General features: G+C 29.7%; 1 protein-coding gene across 1 annotated transcript; it reads right to left on the reverse strand.

Moving 5' to 3' along the window:
- Positions 1-16158: 16158 nt before the first annotated feature.
- On the reverse strand, positions 16159-18491 carry LOC126893910 (uncharacterized). The gene is made up of 2 exons (XM_050664461.1): positions 17604-18491; positions 16159-17182 (listed from the first exon to the last, which is right to left on the reverse strand). The coding sequence occupies exons 1-2, from the start codon at positions 18461-18463 to the stop codon at positions 16366-16368; spliced, it is 1677 nt and encodes a 558-aa protein (XP_050520418.1). The 5' UTR covers positions 18464-18491; the 3' UTR covers positions 16159-16365.
- Positions 18492-19359: the final 868 nt, after the last annotated feature.

Consider the following 19359-nt stretch of genomic DNA (forward strand, 5'->3'; position numbering starts at 1 on the left):
CAATCAAGAGATAGGAATCACATGGAAGGGTGTAAACATCTTGCTGTTGAATACATATTCGTATCTCATCATTATTCGATAGTGCGCTAACCGAAAACAGTTGATAGGAAAATAATCCAATTTCACTATGCGGTCTTCATTGTACGGTGTTTCCATTACTTCTAAAATATCGTCCATTGTTAATTGTATAACCCAAAGCAGAAAGAATTTCAAGGTTTTCACGTCGGATCTCTTCAACTAGTCGTTGTTTAAGGTTTGGTTTTTTAATATTACTCTTGATTTTTTTTAATTCGAAGAGCCATCGCGTATATGTAGACGTATGGTAGCAGGCTTACCTCTAAAATTAATTGCTTTATCGTCTTTATCTGTTATTTTCACAGTTATAGAGTATAGTTGATTGGATATTAATGGATAGTATATCAAATTATTAGGATTTTCAACAATACGGTAACAAGCTTCCATTCCTGGATTAAACTCGTGAACCGTATGACTAGGAATTCCGTTGTCAAATGCGCCATAAGCAGCTTTACAATTTATTTTTATACTAGTTAAATTATTTATGTTAGCAACGTGATCCGATATATGTATTTTATTTGCGTCGAGTATTTTTCGATAAAAGCCTAAAATACCACCTATACTATTTTCAATGCTAAAATCTATCTGTCGGCTACACTTTAATTCTGATTTTAAAGTGTTTTTATGATTCTTCAACATTAATAAGATTTTATACGACTGAAAATGTTCTTCTGGATATTTACTAATGTCTTCAAGTTAATAAATGCCTTCAGGCACTTTAATTTCTATGTTATTTTCAAAAAGCTCGTTATTTGTATTTATCAAAATGAATGTATTGTTTGACTTGTCAATATTTGGTATAGAATTTCATCCGTAAAATTCCAAAAACGCAACCTCTGGTGCTCCAGTGAATTCTATCGGTGGAAAAAAACTTAATGTGACTTCCGACGTTGTGCCATGCAGTGTAAAGGTCAGCGATTTGAGCATTATGATTTAAAAAATTTTAAACACAGTTGACCACAAACGTTTGTGTTATATTTTTGTTTTTGATTATAATTGTATTTCACGAGCAGTCCGGTGAAATATTTTTCAAAATCCAGCGGAGGAGGTAAATTTCCAAAAGAGTCAAAATACATCACGTCCATGCTTGTCTTGAAATACGCTACCCAATACGTTCCTTTTCCACGGTCAATGTTCAAATTAACAACTGCACTCTCGTATATTTTGATACGGCAATTTATCTCTCGAAAAGACACCACGGAAATGACTGATTCCGAATGATTCAGTATATTTTATAATATCTAATTCGCTGAGTGCACGTCGCTTGGGTAGTGTCAATGCTAGTTTTTTTGATATTTCAAATAGAATCCACCACTCTTCATTTTCTCTACATATGGATGCAAGTATAATGCATTACTGATTTTCACTGGTTTATTTGAATTAACGTTTTTTCTGACTTCATGTGCAGCTCTTACAATACTCGATACTCCGCCAGCCAACGATCCTAAAGCTGAAAATCCAGCAAAAATAGGAATGAGTGGCAGCACACCACCAAATTTTGGTACTTTGATAGTGCGAGGTGTTTTAAATTTTTGTTTCCATTTTACAGCAACACGAGCTGTCGCTAATGCTAAGTTTGTCGCACTATTAATATCTTTTGAATTACGTATAGCTTTACGTCCAACTTGTAGTACACCACCAAAACCTACTCCAATCTTTCTTTTAGCTTTCATGGTATTTGTAACAGCATATGCAACAGCCTTTTCTCCAAATGAACTATCATTCGCTTTTACGCGGTCCCAAGCATGTTTATCCAACTCGTAATTAGCAAAATGCCGTTCTGATAAATCATTTGTTCTAGCGTACGCAATATCATGTTCACGGCACACTGCATCGAGTTTATTTATTCCAGGATCACCACGTGCTAGTCTTTTATTAATTTTTTGTGCCTGGTCCGTAATACTGATACCCTGGAACATGCATATCAATGGCCAATCGATTAATTATTGAATTAACAATACCGCCTCCTACACTTCGCTTCGTCGCATGTCTTGTTCGCACCATTTTCAGTTTATAACTGTAAAGGTTTTTTGAGTTTTTCATCATTTATACTTATTCGTTTGACGAGTAATATTGTGCGATAATAATATTTTTTGAGAAACGGAAACATACTCTATCAGTCAATAATGTCGCGGATCTTACAGACCCCATCGAGTTTAAACATGGACCAAAACAATAAGATGCATAATATGTGGACCATCAAATTGTGGTAAAACAAATGTTATGTTTAAATTATTAACTGAGGAAAATGGTTTAAGGATCGAGCACCTATATGTTTACATGAAAACCCCGGATCAGCATAAATATTAATTATTAGGTGAGATTATGGATAATATGGTAAAATTATCTATGTTTACAAGCAATGAAGACGTGCCTCCACCCAAAAAATTAGAAGCAAACTTTGTGTTTGTATTCGATGATGTAATTTGTGAAAAACAAATTCATATGACATCTTATTTTTGCCGAGGGTGACATATTGGTGTTGATAGTTTTTACCTAACACAGACGTATTCTAGAATTCAAAAACAATTGATAAGAGATAACACTAATATGATTATACTGTACAGACAAGATGAAACAAATCTCAAACACGTTATAAAGATCATTGTTCCAGTGAAATGAGTTTCAAAGCAATGTGTTCACAATGTTGGAATAAAGGACGATATAGTTTCATTACTATAGTGAAAGATAATGACCTCAACAATGGTCGATATCAATGTGGGCTTGATATATTTATAAATATGACGCGAGTATAAAAAGACGACCCATACTGATATATGTTTAGTCATTATCAAGATGTCGGATAAAGTGTTGTAAGAAATTATACGCTCTAAACAAAATATAAAAAATAAAATACAGTTAATTCATAGAAATGTTGAGAAATCGGAAAATTTTATACGTACACATATGTCACCACTTGTGACACCTCTTCAAGAAATAGCTAATAAAAACCGTGTTGAAGTGGAAGAAAAGCAAAAGCATAGAAAGTCATTAAAAGTCACAAAGTATAAATATTGGAGATAAAGTTCGTCTGACTAAGCATAAAACAGTATTTTCAAAAGGACACACACAAAATTGGACATCGGAAGTCTTTACAATCGCAAAAATTCGTGATACAAAACCCGTCATGTACGAGCTGACAGATGAAAACAACAGATCTATAAATGGTTGTTTCTATTAGCACGAACTTAGCAAGACCCAGTTTCCAGAAGTTTATTTAGTGGAAAAGATCATTAAGAAAAATAAAGACAAATGTTTTGTCAAGTTTGTTGGTTTGGATAATTCACATAATAAATGGATAAATTCAATCGATATTATATAAAGTACCCATAAATTTTTTTTTATATTTATTGTAATAAAACATTTAGTTAAATAAATAAACAATTACAAATACAACACGAGGTTTTTTTATTTAATAATTAACAATATAAGTATATTTACATTTTTTTTTTTATTATGTTATATTTTAAAATTATATACAATTACATGTGTATTACTAACATTTATTTACAATTATTTAATAAAAAAAAAAAAATCTTAAAACTATTTATACTAGTACACATATTTTTACAAATTATGTTTTCAATATTTAATTTTAACAATATTTTTTTCCAACAAGAATCACTTAAATACTGCTAGATTTGTATAACCTTCCTGTGGTGGTGGTGGTAGTGGTGGTATAGCATAATGTCCGTGAGCCAACTTGTCGATTCTATTTTCGAGCGTATAGCGCGTATCGTCGAAACAGTTAAGCGCCAACTTGGTTGTACGTAAAGTGCGTACTTCGTGCTCGAACGAACGGATTGACACGTTCTGTCGGTACGGAGTGTATGGTAGCGATAATGTCGGTGGAGTCTCACCATCGCGTACAGCTCCGATGACCACACGGGCATTCTCTCCATCCAATGATCGTTTTGGCGCATCGTCGCCATCGTCTTCGAACAAACATCGTTTGTAATCGTCCAAAGACAGATGGTTCCGTATGACGTGCCCGCGGATCCCCTTAGACTTGATGAGTTTGCTGCCTTCCATGTCATATGCGTAACACTTTGATCAAAGTGCAGTGATCTTAAAGATGGTGAGGTCTCGTTTGAAAACAGGCCGGGGATCTTCTTTTTATCGGTGTAGTAGCAAGGGTGATCCTTGGGCAGGCTAGATGCGTCTACGTGCACCAGTAAATTGGGGCTGTCAGCTAAATCCTGGTAGAAGTCGCTGATTCTGGGCAGGTATATGAAGGAGTCTGAGAAAAATTAAAAATATATAAATATTGTAAAAAAATATTTCTACTGTACTGTTGTACTCACCAGTATCCATGTAAACCAATTCGATTACGTTGCCATAATGCGGTTTTAATACATCATAGTAGTACTTGTACATTAGCGTCTTGCTAATCTCAAGCTCTGCTAAATCAACATATATGGGTTTGATAAACTTGATAATCTTTGTGTCCATTATGACGGCGCACAACCTTTCACCGTATTTGATACAGTAGTTGAAAGATGATTGGTTTACGAGCTTGCTTAGATGTTCGGGTCATGGAGATTAGCTTAATGCGGGTACGCTTCCGCAGTTCTCCATGGTTTTCCCTATAAAATGTAAAAATTTATCAAATAACCCACAACTGCTTTAGCATTGAGCATGCACTTACCAATGACGGCATTATTCATTAGTTTGAAAAATGCTATTTAAAAGCATTTGCTGCCTTTTTCCGCATTTTAGTGTTCAACTCAATGTATGGTTTGAACTCTAAAACGCGGTTCACCTGCAGTACAAATATTTATTAGTATCATCGCTTAAAGTTTATAGGTTTATTATACATACTTTATCGACTTGCAGTCCGTGTGCGATTGCCTGTTTTAAGTTGACATAGTGTACGACGTACCGCGTCGTAAAGGTTATTGTCTGTATACATTAAACGTTTTTAAACCACCGCTCAATTATTGCGCGTCTATATATACGTATAGATTACTTATAGTCTTGATACACGATCCATGAGTCTGGTTTTGACGGATCGTAATCGGATGTCTTAGGATTGTTGGTCTTTGCATAGTGCTTGACGGCCTGCACTAGCCCACCACGAATGTGCTGTTCCACCATCAGTAGCATGTCGTAGTCATTTAAGAGCTCCAGCTTCATTCCGGTGTACTTCAACATACAATCGAAGCTAAAACCAGGCGCGGTGTAATAATGCGCCGAGTCCAAATTGTATGTTGAAATACAGATGTCGCGGAAGTTCTCAAACACATCAACTAACAACAATACGTCGATCTTAAGGTATAGTTCGCTGTACTCACCGAGGATTGAACATCCGAAACGGTTCCACACCTCTATGGCATGTCTATAGTCGTCGTCATCGATATTAGACTCACTCAACTGACTATAGAAAGCGTCCTGAGGTGGTAGCTCTGTGTCATTCAATTTAGCCCAACTATCAGTGTACTCGTAGGGGTATACGTTCTTACGCGTCACCAACGGCATGACATCTGAGCGGAACACCTTAGTCGTCTCCCGGAATTTAACGAAGCCGGGCGTCATTAGGTTACCGACAAAGGTGGACAGGGAGGAGGCCATGAATCGGAAGGTGTCGACGAACCGTATTGAGAAGTTATTAGTCACATGTTTCGTGACCGAAATATACTTCTCCTCGGAATTCAGTATGACCGAAATCCTTTGGTCGTCGTACCCCATTTCAGTGACTATGAAATGCGCGTCGTAACCTGAAAGGTTGTGCAAGAAGCACGGCATAAAATTGACCGTCTTCACTTTCAGGTTACACGCATTGCACAACGTCTGTCTGAATCGGCCCGATAAATGGCAGTGGTCTGCGACTTTGGGGTTGGAATATACGACACAAGTCGCATACCACTTTCTCCCCGTACCTGCGCACATCATCGACAGACATTCGGATAGGAACGTTGGTTTTACGCAACAATTTAGAAATGTTGCGCGTCACTTCAGTAACAGCCATCACAAATGCCTTGGCAACCTCTTCGCGGTCTTCGGAGCCACAGTATATCACCGGTGATTGTGGTATACTATAGCATTCGAGGAGCTTAGAGGGCACATCGTCCGATGTTTTCATCATGAACCCGTAGTTCATGGGATGGTGGATGTGCACAATCCTAGTATAGGCACCCATAAGATCGTCTCTTTGCTCCAGCAAGTTCTCAAAATCAGCGTATATGACGAACGTTAACCGTCGCGTCTTTACCCACGCGTCAAATTCGACCTTACTGCCCTCTACCGGCATAACGGGTAAAATTGGTTTATTTTTGCCGCATATCAACTTATGTTTCTCCAACGCTTGTTAACCCCGAAGAATATGCTTATTAGGCTGATCATTAAAGCTGGTGAAGCAACGTTTGCAAGTGTATATGCGACCTAGGTGTTTGGTTTTTTGGCTGCGCACGAGCCTCAAAAAATCTGAAATGTACGCGTAATGTGATTTTTCAGGGTCGCCAATATACAACAGGCCAAAATGATTCTGTTGTTTTTGGTCGGCGACTCTTAACGGATACACCAACCACTTCATCTTAACGTCGTCTCGTTTCAAGCCGTACACATTGACATACACGTTAGGGTTTCATCACTCAAGTATTTTAATTTGAGACACAGGTGTGAAGAACGTCAACTCCGTGAAATCATACCTGTGTTCTTCATTAAAATATTTTTGATTAACACGTGTATTATTATTAACCCCAACGTGCCTCTCTAAAATGGACCACTTGAAACAAAACTAATCGATATTCTGTGGATTGATGATTGCTATGATTAATTTCTGGCGGAATCGGAATATATGATGAGCCGGCGAGGGGCGTATACTTGTATCCGCTGAACATAAGACCGTCGATATTCAATAGAGAAAAGCCGCTACCCCTCCCCAAGTACGTTTCTTCCTCGGCGAGCATAACCTCAAAATTTTCATCGACCGCACACTAGATATCCGTATCGGATAGCAATGCCTTAGCCCGTGTTTTGAAAGCACGGTCCTCGGGCGGTGCTTCAGATCGTGATATATAGTATGAGGCCTCCAATTTGAGATCATACTCGATTGGACGGTTACCTACGATTTCAGCGAGTCAGACGACCAGCTCGGGTTTAACGGTGCGCAGAAAATCTCGATAGCTTGCGAAATTTTCCACGTTCTTCGATAAAACCAAACGCCCCCCCGCTCCAATGCAGAATCAATCTCGGTAAAATCACGGGTATCCGTCAGTTGCATACGTAACCTTTTCCACCTAACCGCACTGTTGTTAGCCATACTACGCTTAGCCATCTAACGTGATGAATCAGATGTCGCGGAAGTAGCTTTAATCAAAAATAAAATAAATTATTTTATTTATTGAAATAATAGGGAAAAGTCTACACTTATTGACAGGAGTATTGACACTATTTTAACTAATTTGTTAATAAGAGATGACATCATGGTTTAATATATTCATTTATTTATTTATTTATTTNTGCACCCTAGCACGGTCAATGACAGAAGAAAGAATAGAGAAGAGTCAACACCGATCTAACGGCAATTTCAAAACGATAACGGCCAGTCTTTTTGGAAGGGATCAATACGATAACAATTCGATTTTAATTATATTTCTCTTTTATCGCCTTATCTAGCGGTCAGCGGTAAAATAATGAGTGGTTGACACCGCTGTGTCAGAAAAAGGTTCTTTCGCGCGATAAAATAAATAAGTAGACATAACAAAAAAATCATAAACGGTCCACCTTCGAATTTGTGACGTTACAATTCTATTATTAAAAAAAAAAAAATCGATATATATATATATTTATTTTTCACGTATTCTGAAGGACGTATATCGATTTCTAAAAATATTTTTGACTTATTAAATTAAGTGAAAAAATTCTATTTACATAATTAAATAAATATATTAATTAAAAATTAAAAAGATATTAAAAAAAAAAAAATTATTAAAATAAAAAAAGGTTTATAATTGGAAAAATCTACATACCTTGTTTAGGAGACGATTGAGGTTTCTGGTTCATGGTTTTAATTATACGTGTAAATTATTAAATTTATTAAATAATAAATTGTAATTTTTCAAAAAGACAACTGCACGTCAATGATAATTAAAATCAAATGTGACAGGATAAGAAGTGTTGAACCGGTTATATAGTAAAGAATAAAATGCGTAGGCGTGAACACTACCGGTGGTGTCATTGTTCTCATAAAAAACATGAGACAGTCATTGTTACTGTACGGTAGTACCTTTGATGTTGGAAATATGCTTACCTAAGCGTCTGATAGTCGACAGTAAAATTCTTAGAAATGATTTGTATATTTAATAATTCACAGACAGCGTCACAATTATTTCCCATACAAAATTATAGACGATTATGAGCGATATAGTATAATTATACCTTTGATGATGAAAATATGCTTACCTAAGCGTCTCGTAGTCGAAGATAAAATTCTTAGAATAGGTTTACGTTGGGTTTCATCCTCTCACTCCCCCCCGTACACTTCCTCCACAACCAACGTTTGAATGATGAGTGGGTGAGGCGAGGGAACCAGCTCTCTCTATTTTACGCTACTTATGTAATTAGTAATAATATAAAAAATTAGAAGTGATAGAAAAAGTCTAATTGCAGATTTGAAAACAACGTGAAAAGTTTAAGTAGAAAAGTATATTTTTGTTTCTGATGAAAGTTCCTTGTAGTCCAGTGCATTTATTTATAGTAACAAACAGTTTGTATTGAAAAATATTGCATCAAGCTCTTTAAATTTTTATACACGTAAAAGTAAAACAAAATATAACTTCTTTATTATTTTTATAATTTCTCTGTATAAATTACAATATTAAATTATTGAATATCAATTTCATACTAAATTTAATAATTATAATTATTATTTATTCATATATTATATTTTAAAATCAAAGAAGTACTAATCAGGATATAATTAAAGAAATAAGAGTTGATGTTGCTTTTGTAATCATTCACCAATTTTTTAGAATTTAACACTATCTACAGATTTGCATCGAAGCGATTTTAATCATTGTCAGATATCATGTAACTTGTCCCATCACTGCCTCGTCCACACTGTGCCTCGACCCCACTGTGCTACCGTTTTTAAAATTATATTAATTGATGAAGTTACTACATGTTTTCTTAATATGTAAAGTAAATGAAAAATTAGCTTAAGCCAATTTACCTTTTTCTAAAGTTACAGAATACGTGTTATCCTTCACCGTAGTATGTGGTACGTTAAGTTTTTAATAGCGGCCGCTATTATAACAGCCGTTATCTTTAATGACCTTGGCTATTCCTAGGACGACCCTACCGTAATCAATAAACGAGAATATGATAGGAGAGGCGGAAAATTTTAAGTATTTAGGATCAGTTTTACAAAAGAACAGTGATAGTGCCCGTGGTTGAAGTGGAGAGAAGCGTTTAGTGTGTTATGCGATAAAAGAATTTCGATGAGGCTTAAAGGTACATTCTATAACACTGTTGTAAGACCAGCTATGATGTATGGTTCAGAGTGTTGGAGAGTTGTCAAGAAAGTAGAGATGAAAATTCTTAGATGGATGAGTGTAGTGACTAGAGATATCATATCAAGTGGAATTTACGGTTGAGAATGGCAGACTTCAAATAGATGGAATAAAAGCAAGGAAGAAGAAGAAGATGAATATAATACTTAATACTTTCAAAAATATTTAAACTTATTTATTTTTAACAGAAGTCAGATTTTAAAAATGATCAAAACAAATATAATGAAATCAAAATATTACTTAAAAATGAGGCGTAGATTATTGATAGTTTTACGCTGAGTAAATATGGAATTAGGAGTCTAAACTATACAATTATAAATGTATAACATTATATTTATTTATAATTATACTACATTATTATATTACTGAAGCTTTAGCTTTAGTAATTTATTATAAAAGAACATGGTATAAAAATGCGTTGAAAAATAATTATTTTAAAATTAAGATTTGACTAGACTGCATTTCAGATCACTGTTGGGCTTAAATAAATTACAATTAATGTGGTGTTTTTATTTATAATGATATTTCAAAATCGTGATGCAATTATTGCCACCTCTAACATTACCTCTGATTGTAATAATTATTTATAAAGTTTGTAAATATTAAAATAAAGACTAAAAATATCTGTAAAGAAATTTTTATTAATTACTCATTAAGTTTCTAATATGATAAGACATTGGATGATCAGTTGTTAAAAATGTTAAAACAGTATATATTTTTTCAATTAAAATAAATACAAAATAATTAATTTTTCAATTTTTTATTTTACTATAATCCAATATAATGGATAAAAATGCTATTAGTTGCACGAAATAATATTTTTATATTTTAATGAAGTATTTTTATTACTATGTTGTTGCAAGTGAATTTATACAATAAGACAAGATATGTGATAATTGTGATAAGTAAAGCAAAATAATAATATGAGATATAATACACATAGTTCTATAATGATATGACAAATTTCAGACTTTTTATTGTCAATGTTAGAAATTTATTGAAGATTTCTACTTATACATTCAATTATTCGATACTTAGTGTTTACTATGTAGTGAAGAATAAGTAGATAAATAAACCATCTATTTCACAGTAAATTGATGAAGTTTTACATCTAAGCTTTTGTCGTGACAGTCAATTTTTTTGAAACCTAAATCTTCATAACATGATTTGTAAACATATTCACAAAAAGTGTTAAAAAATTTACATGCTTTATGATAAACTTGGATTGACCATTGAAAATTTGACATTTCTATTGAACTTACTGAACTCTTAAAATCATATATTAGTCTAAACATTTCACAAAAAGGTTTTTTCATTAAACAACGAGTTTTCATGTATCCCGAATCACTATTTAACTCATTACGAAAGTCATCACGAAAGTTTAAAAAAAGTATTAATAGTCTTTTAACTAGTTCTATTTTTTTTGTATCAAGTTGGTCGTCATTATAAACACGAGAAAACTCATTTTTATTTAATAAATTGATTATATCTGCAACCCATTTTAATATTTTCTGTAAGCTTGAATAAGAGTTGTAGCTAAAACTCCATATTGATGATTTATTTAGAGTAATTAATGATGTATACAATCCTTCAAGCATTAATTTAGATCTGTTGAATGACTTAAATAATTCAATCAAACATTTGTAGTAGAAATCATAGGCATCTGTATTGCATATATGCAATATAGTAGATAACATAACGCAGTAGTTTTTCATTATTTCTGTATATCTACATCTTAACAATTGTGTTACATGCTCCTTTTTTATTCGAAAATTCATGTGATTAATTTCATATTTTATTATAAAATCTACGTTGAGGTGTTTACCATTATAAATTATATATATGTGATTCATTTTTTTCCAACCAGTTTCCTGACGAAGAATATTGAGAGCTTTTATTCCATCATTTTGAACTAGTGATGAATCTATTGGAGGCATGAGTCTATTATAAACAAAAATATTTTGATTATTACTTAAATGTATAGATAATATAATATACAATATTATTAATGAGATACTTTTCTTATTGTCATTCAATTTAATCTTGTAAACATTAATAAAAATATAGTAATTTTATTAAAATATTAAAAATATATATATTTTGAGTAATAAAATTAATATCTATTTTATTATTTTATAGTATTCTTTTCATAATTTTCAATGGGCTTATTAAAAATTTTAGAAATTGAAATGGATAAGTTTTATTACGCATGAGGCTAAGTAGATATATGTATATATATAAGAACACACATAAAAAACAATTATAAATATAAATAAACACTAAAAATATTCAAAATTAAATTAAATTTTATTGTTGCGAAATCTTATTAGATATAAATGTAATACAATAAATATTTAAATAAACTGTAATAAAGATTTACTATATTCCTATTTCATAACATTTATTTTTATACAAGCTATTGAATATTTACTATACATTTTACAAAGTGAATACTAAAAATTAATTTATGCTTTATATATAAACTTATTATATTTTCAAAAAAATATATGCAGTTATTTATATTCAAATATAAAATTAGACTTTAAATTAAATTGTAATAATTCTTACTGTAGTGTTTTGGGGTTAAGAAATTATAAACATTTACTAAAATATTATCTTGCAGAATATTTTTAAAATCAACTATTTTAATAGATATTATAAAGTATGGAATTATTATTTTATATAAAAATAAAGAAAAAAAGTTTCTTGTATTCAATTGGAAGATGAAAATATAAAAATATTTTAAATTTAGTTATAGATACTGAAGTGTATTTGGTTTGATAAATTGTTCAAAGCCAAGATTTTTGTACCAAATTTCTAGTTTTATCGTAAAATGAATTAAGTTTACTACATGTTAAATACACTAAGTAAGAGTCGTTTTCATTAGAGCATTCCTTAATTTGATATGTTATCGAATTAGTTTCTATAGAAGTGTCGATGATATTACTATTTTTAAAGAGTTTGTTTACTTTTTCTGATGCTTCTGTATAAAATTCATTCAAACTCTTTAATTTCGTCTTTGAGTCTTTAAGATTTGGTAAGCTATTGAGATCAAAAGGACTAGTCTCTGATATTTGTTGTAAGACATATTTTTGAAAAAAGTCGATTTCTTCAATTATAGGATTGGTCACGATGCTTCCATTAAACAAAAATTATACGTCTATGTAGCTTATAAACTTCATAGCATTGTAAAGATTTTCAAACATAGTCTTGGAATTTTTACTTCTTCTGTAAGCGACGTTACACAACATATAAAATTTTTTGATAAATTTCTATTTTGAAATTCCTTACATTTAAAGATAATAAAATATATATATTCGAGAAAGTTTTTTAGTATATTTGTGTACTTGTAATTGAGTACATTTATTGTATACGAATAGTTATCTTTGAAATCATTTATGTACAGATCCGGTTGGAAAACTTCTAATATATTTATAGTGTTATTTGAATCTTGTATTAGTTTTAGATTTAGCATTTCATTTGATCCAATTTGTGAATGAAAGTGAGATACTACTCTTTTGACGTAATTTCTATAATCCTTACGATAATCATTACAATGCACTTTTTTATCTAAATTTATAACAAAAAGGATAACAATTATTGTAATGAACAAAAAATACTCCATTATTATATGGTAAGAAATGTGTATAAAAAATATAAATCTATTTTTTTATGACTGTATTAGAATCACAGTGATTTATTGTTATTTTTTAAATAATTTTTAATGAGACATTAAACTATTTTTGACTTTATTATGTTATAGTATACAACTATACTATTTTGATTGGCTAAGTATGTCTCACGTAATATCTTTAAGAATACAAGTGTTATTAATAATTTTTTCTATTAATCATTTTTTTCTTCAATTTTTGAGGATAAATCTTTAACTAATTGTAATCATTTGACATATCGTTGAATAATGTAGGTCAAGTTAGAACAGAGAAAATAAATGAAAGTCAACAAAAAATACCTTCTCAGCTTTGCATCGAAACTAAAACCTAAAATATAGTAAAATAATTTTAATATGAATAAGAAATTTCTTCTCGCGAGTGGCGACTACAGTGATGGAATACTTGATCTTTATTAAAGTTATTTTTTTTTCTTTTATTTATGAAATTTACAATCTGTAAAAAAAATGTGATAAAAATGCAAAAAATTCCTTGCCATACGCGTGGAGGAACCTTGTACCCCAAGCACGAAAGACACAAGTTTTACCGACTCGACAACCGTAGGTCGCTTCCGTCGACTGAAAAAAATGGCAATTTAAGAGCTAGTTCAAATTTCAAAGCTAAAAAAAAAAAAGCAAGAAAAATTTAAATACGTTTATCTTTCATGCTATATTAATTTGATTTATATAATATTTATGAAAATCAGTGTATTCCTCTTGTCAGAAATTTTAAATAAAAATAAAATACAAAACCCAAAATTTTAACACAAAAATAGCATATTTTTTAATACGGTAGTTATTTTCAACATGAAGACAAATCAAGATACCATCTTTACAAGGTAATGGGTCAGATTTATAAAAAAAATATACCAAATCATAGGTAAGAACATTATGCATCTATAAAAAAAAATTATATTGATCCATAAGTTTTCTAAAAAGTTATAGTATTATAAATTTAAAAATATATAAAGGAATTTTTTTAGAAAAATCGTATTTTTTTTATTAACTTTGATGTCTCTTTTCACCATGAAAACAAAATAAAGTCCGAATTTTTTTTTTCCATAATAAAGTATATTACATTAGCTTTAATTTAAGATATATATTGATAGAGCTTGATAGGTGTTCAAATAAAGTGACACAATTTAGATTTATCGGTTACTTGTTGTTTATTATGATAGTGAATTTCTTACGGTAAACAACACAAAAGAATAAAACACAAAATATACGTATTGAGATGATGAGCAGGTAGAGATTTCTTTGCGGATATCAAAAATCGTAACTGCGGTTATGGTTCGGTCGAGCTGACGGACGATGGAAAAAACGATATTGGTGTCTCGAAGATTATTGCGGCGGGTTTTCGACTCTAGGCATTTATTGGACTTTACACCACGACAATAACGCGTGTGTGTAACTGTACGGTTTATAGTGGCTGAGGAGGAACGGACACAACTGCGGGGTATCAAACGGGTGACAACGCCGTGGCCGTGTCAATATATAAAAGTGTCACACTTTCCCAAACAATTTCAAAAGTTAAGTTGAAAAAGTTCTACTTTCTCTAAGCATTTTTCAGATTTGAATCCCCCTCCCGTATATAGAGCAATGGTCCGATTTAAAAAAAAAAGGATGTCGAATGAAAGATGTATACAAATACTACTTCTCATGAAATAATTGTATTGATCCATACATCTTTTAAAAAGCTATAGCATTTTAAAATAAAAAATGTAAAATATAAAATCGAGAATTTTCACACAAAAATAGCATTTGGTAGCCATTTTCACCATGAAGACAAGTCCAGAGATCAAATTTTTTGTTTCAAATTAAAGTATATTACATTAGCTTTAATTTAAGATATATATAAAAGTGTCAGCCTTTCCGGAACACTTTCAAAAGTTAAGTAAAAAAAGTTGATTTTTTATGATAAAGTTGTCATTTTAAATCCCCCCTTGTGGTCAGGTAAAGGTTTAAATTTATAAAAAAAGACACTAAATGATAGGTAAAGACATCAAGCATCTATAAAAAAAAATGTATTGATTTGTTCATTTTTGAAAATGTTATGGCAGTTTTAAGTAAAAAAAATTGAAAAAATTTCGAAAATTAGCGATTTTAAAATTTGTAATTTTTTTGGAGATTTCCCCATTTAACGAGGAACGAGGAAAATTTTTTCAATTTTAGAGGGAAATTTCTTCGACTAGATACGATTTGGGATCTTTTGACGTATTGTTGAAAGAAATCGGTTCGGTGAGAGCTGAGAAAAAGTGGTAACAGACACAAAAAAAAAAAAAAACACATAGTAAAACCAATATCTTCTCAGCTTCNACAAAAAAAAAAAAAAAACACATAGTAAAACCAATATCTTCTCAGCTTCGCATCGAAGCTAAAAATATTTACAAAAAATTAGTCCATAAATATAAGAATCAATTATTTTATCATTTTTCTCGAGCAAATTCACCTTTTTATCATCAAATTAAAACAGTTAAAGTGTAATTTAAAAATATATATATAGAATGTGTAATAAGTAAGGAAATGGATTTCTATTATTATCACTTATATAAACAATAGTCCTGTTTCCTAACTTAACATTCTTTATATTTAAAACAATAAAAAAATGATTAAGTAGAATAATTTTAAAGTAAATAATTTTTTTTAATAAAATAAAAGTATTCTATGTGACCAAAATCATCACATGAATTTTTATAAAAATTATCATGTATTTAAAAAAAAAAATTATTACTTTTTTAAATATTCTGATATTTTTAACACTTTATTATTAAATCAATGTATTATTTTATTAAATATAAAAATCAATAACAGTTCTTAGCGTTATTAACTACTTAATGTTATATTTTTATTACTTTTTGATACATTATGTTATATTATATTGTAGTAAGTGTGCCAGTAAAGACTGTAAATTTACAAAAACATATATTTCAGAGATGATTTATAAATATTATGTTTAAAATATCATAATAAATAATTAACAATAATAAAACAAAGTTTTTATAAAATCTACTATTTAAATTAACTGTTTATGACTTGCTATTTACTATATAATAAAGTTCAAATAAATAAAAAATCCGTCTAATCTACAATAACTTAAATAATTCTGTTTTTTTAACTGTTGATAAGACTGTAAACTTTGTTGAAACCCAGATCTTCGCAAAAAAATGTGTGAACTTTTTCACAAAAAATTTCAAACAAATTACACGCATTAAGATAAATTTGTGTTGACTGTAATAAATTGTGATTATTCACTGTGTTTACTAAATTTTTTAATGAATTTATTATTTTGAATTTATCATAAAAAGGTTTTGTCATAATACAACGCCCGTTCATGTTAGTCAACTCGATATTTAAGTCCATATAGAAACTATATCGAAAACTTAGAAATATTTTCTCTAGTGTTTCAATCTTCTCGGGTTGTTTCTTACCCTGCTGATCGTTTGAAAAGTCATTGTTCTTTAATAAACAGAGAAAACATTCAACCCATTTCAAAATTTTCTCTAAACTTGAATGTGATTTGACTCTATCATCCCATATTAAAAATTTATTTAAAGTAATCAAAGCTGTATTCAGTCCTTCAAACATTTTTATGGATTTATTGAATGAGTCAAATAATTCTACCAAACAACTGTATTTAAAATGCATTGCATCTGTATAGCATATATGCAGTATAGCAGATAACAATACGTAGATATTTTTAATTATTTCTGTAAACCTACATCTTAGTAATTGTAAAAAATGTTCTTTTTTTATTTGAAAATTTATGTGATTTATTTCGTCTTTTATCATACAATCTACGTTGAGTTGTTTATTATTATAAATTATATTTATGTAATTCATTTTTTTCCATCCAGATTCCTGACGAAAAATATTGAGAGCTTTAATTCCATCATTTTGTATTATTTCTCGATATTTTGGTGGTTTAAGTCTATTTAAAAAAAATATATATTATGATTATTACTTGATTATATAGATGAAATAATTAAAGAAACTTTTTTATTTAAATTTATATTAATTTTGCACTAATAATGATTTAAAATAACAACAACAAAAGTATATCGGTAAATTACATCATATAATAAGATATATTATATTCATATTACATTATATTTTAATAAAAACTATACAAATAATAAGTCTAGAAATAAACAAAAATGTTTTGTTTATTGAAATGAGTTCGTTATATAATCAGTTTTACAAATTGTCTGACAAATACTACTCCATAAAAATACTCGTTTAAATAAAAAATATATAAAGCTTTTTATTCAAATTTCGTATATATTTAAAAAAATACACGAGGTTCATATAAATTCAGTCATATAATTATAAATAAAATAAGAAATTCTTACTCAGGTATCTTGGGGCTGAGAAATATTTCAAAGCCAAGGTTTTTGTACCAAAGTTCTATAGTTTCGATGTAAAATGAATTAAGTTTACTACATGTTAAATACACTAAGTAAGAGTCGTTTTCATTAGAGCATTCCTTAATTTGATTTGTTATCGAATTAGTTTCTATAGAAGTGTTGATGATATTACTATTTTGAAATATATTGTTTACTTTTTCTAATGCTTCTGTATAAAATTCATTTAATTTCTTAAATTTCTCTTCAGTGTCTTTAAGATTTGGTAAGCTATTGAGATCAAAAGGACTAGTCTCTGATATTTGTTGTAAGATATATTGTTTAAAAAATTCGATTTCATCAATTATAACATTTGGTACAATGGATCTAAACACAAATCTTACATCTATGTAGCTTATAAACTTCGTAGCATTGTAAAGATTTTCAAACATAGTCTTGGAATTTTTCACTTCTTCTGCGAGTGATGTTACACAAGAAATAAAATTTTCGGTAAAATTATTATCATGAAATTGCTTACATTTATGAAGAATAATATCTACGTATTCGAGGAATTTTTTTAGTATTTCAGTATATTTGTAATTCAGTACACTTATTGTATAAGAATAGTCAGCTTTGAAATTAGTCATGGTTGTGTCTGATTGAAATGCTTTTTCTATATTAATAGTATAATGTGAATCTTGTTTAAATTTAAGATATCGCATTTCATTCGATCCAATATGAAAATAAATGTAACCGACAATTTTTTTAGTATAATTTATGTAATCTTTACGATAATCTAAACATTCTGATTCGCCTAGTTTCAATATAACAATGGCAATAGACATTAAAATCAACGAATAAAATTCCATTATAAATAATATACTAATTTAAAAAATAACTTGTTCGAAATGAAGTAAGATTTAAAATGAACATTTACTAATGTATGTATTATTATTTATTATTTATTATCATTTATTTTTAATTTTCAAATAATTTTTTGCAGTATATATGAATTGTTCTATTACCTATAATATATTGTTTTACTATAATATACAGTATGATTCGTTTATCATAAACCACTCGTAAATTTTTGAAATAAATATAATATTGAAAAAATATTTTTGATTTCTTAGTTTCAGAGCAAATTATTTTTTATTAGTATCATGCTTTATAACATAAAGACGTGTCAACTTTCCTTTTTTTTAAATAGTTAATTATGTACATCATAATTAACTAGCTTAGTTAATAGATAATAATGTAATTAAAAATGACTAGTCGAGACAAATTTTGGACCCGTATTTTAGAAACTGTTTTTATTTTTATACCTAGACGAGTGGAGGACTGAGACTAAGAAAAGTCTAGTGGTTATAATAACAGTATCCACTCCTCACCTCCTCTCATAGCTTTAAATTTTAAGTAATTTCTGAAATACTGGTCCAAAAGTTGTTATAAGCCAATTATTTTCTCAATTATATATTTTTCTTTTTCATAAGCTAATTAAATACGTATAATGCCATTTAAAAAGTTGACGCTTCTTAAAGTTTTAAAGGCTGAAAATAATAAATAGCAGATAAATGGACATACATATGTAACTAACAATAGCAAAAAAAAATTCATACAAAAATTAATTTTTTAAGAGAAAGTGAGTGGCTAGCATTAAAAGAATTACTCTGTATATATTACTAATAATTTAATGGTGTATGATGAATCAATTACTGTGTATGTATATATCCTATAATATTTTGACAAATTTCTTCTTTAAAAA

This window comes from Daktulosphaira vitifoliae, unplaced genomic scaffold (genome assembly GCF_025091365.1).
Source record: "Daktulosphaira vitifoliae isolate Bord-2020 unplaced genomic scaffold, ASM2509136v1 Scaffold_1, whole genome shotgun sequence".
Taxonomy (NCBI): Eukaryota; Metazoa; Arthropoda; class Insecta; order Hemiptera; family Phylloxeridae; genus Daktulosphaira; species Daktulosphaira vitifoliae.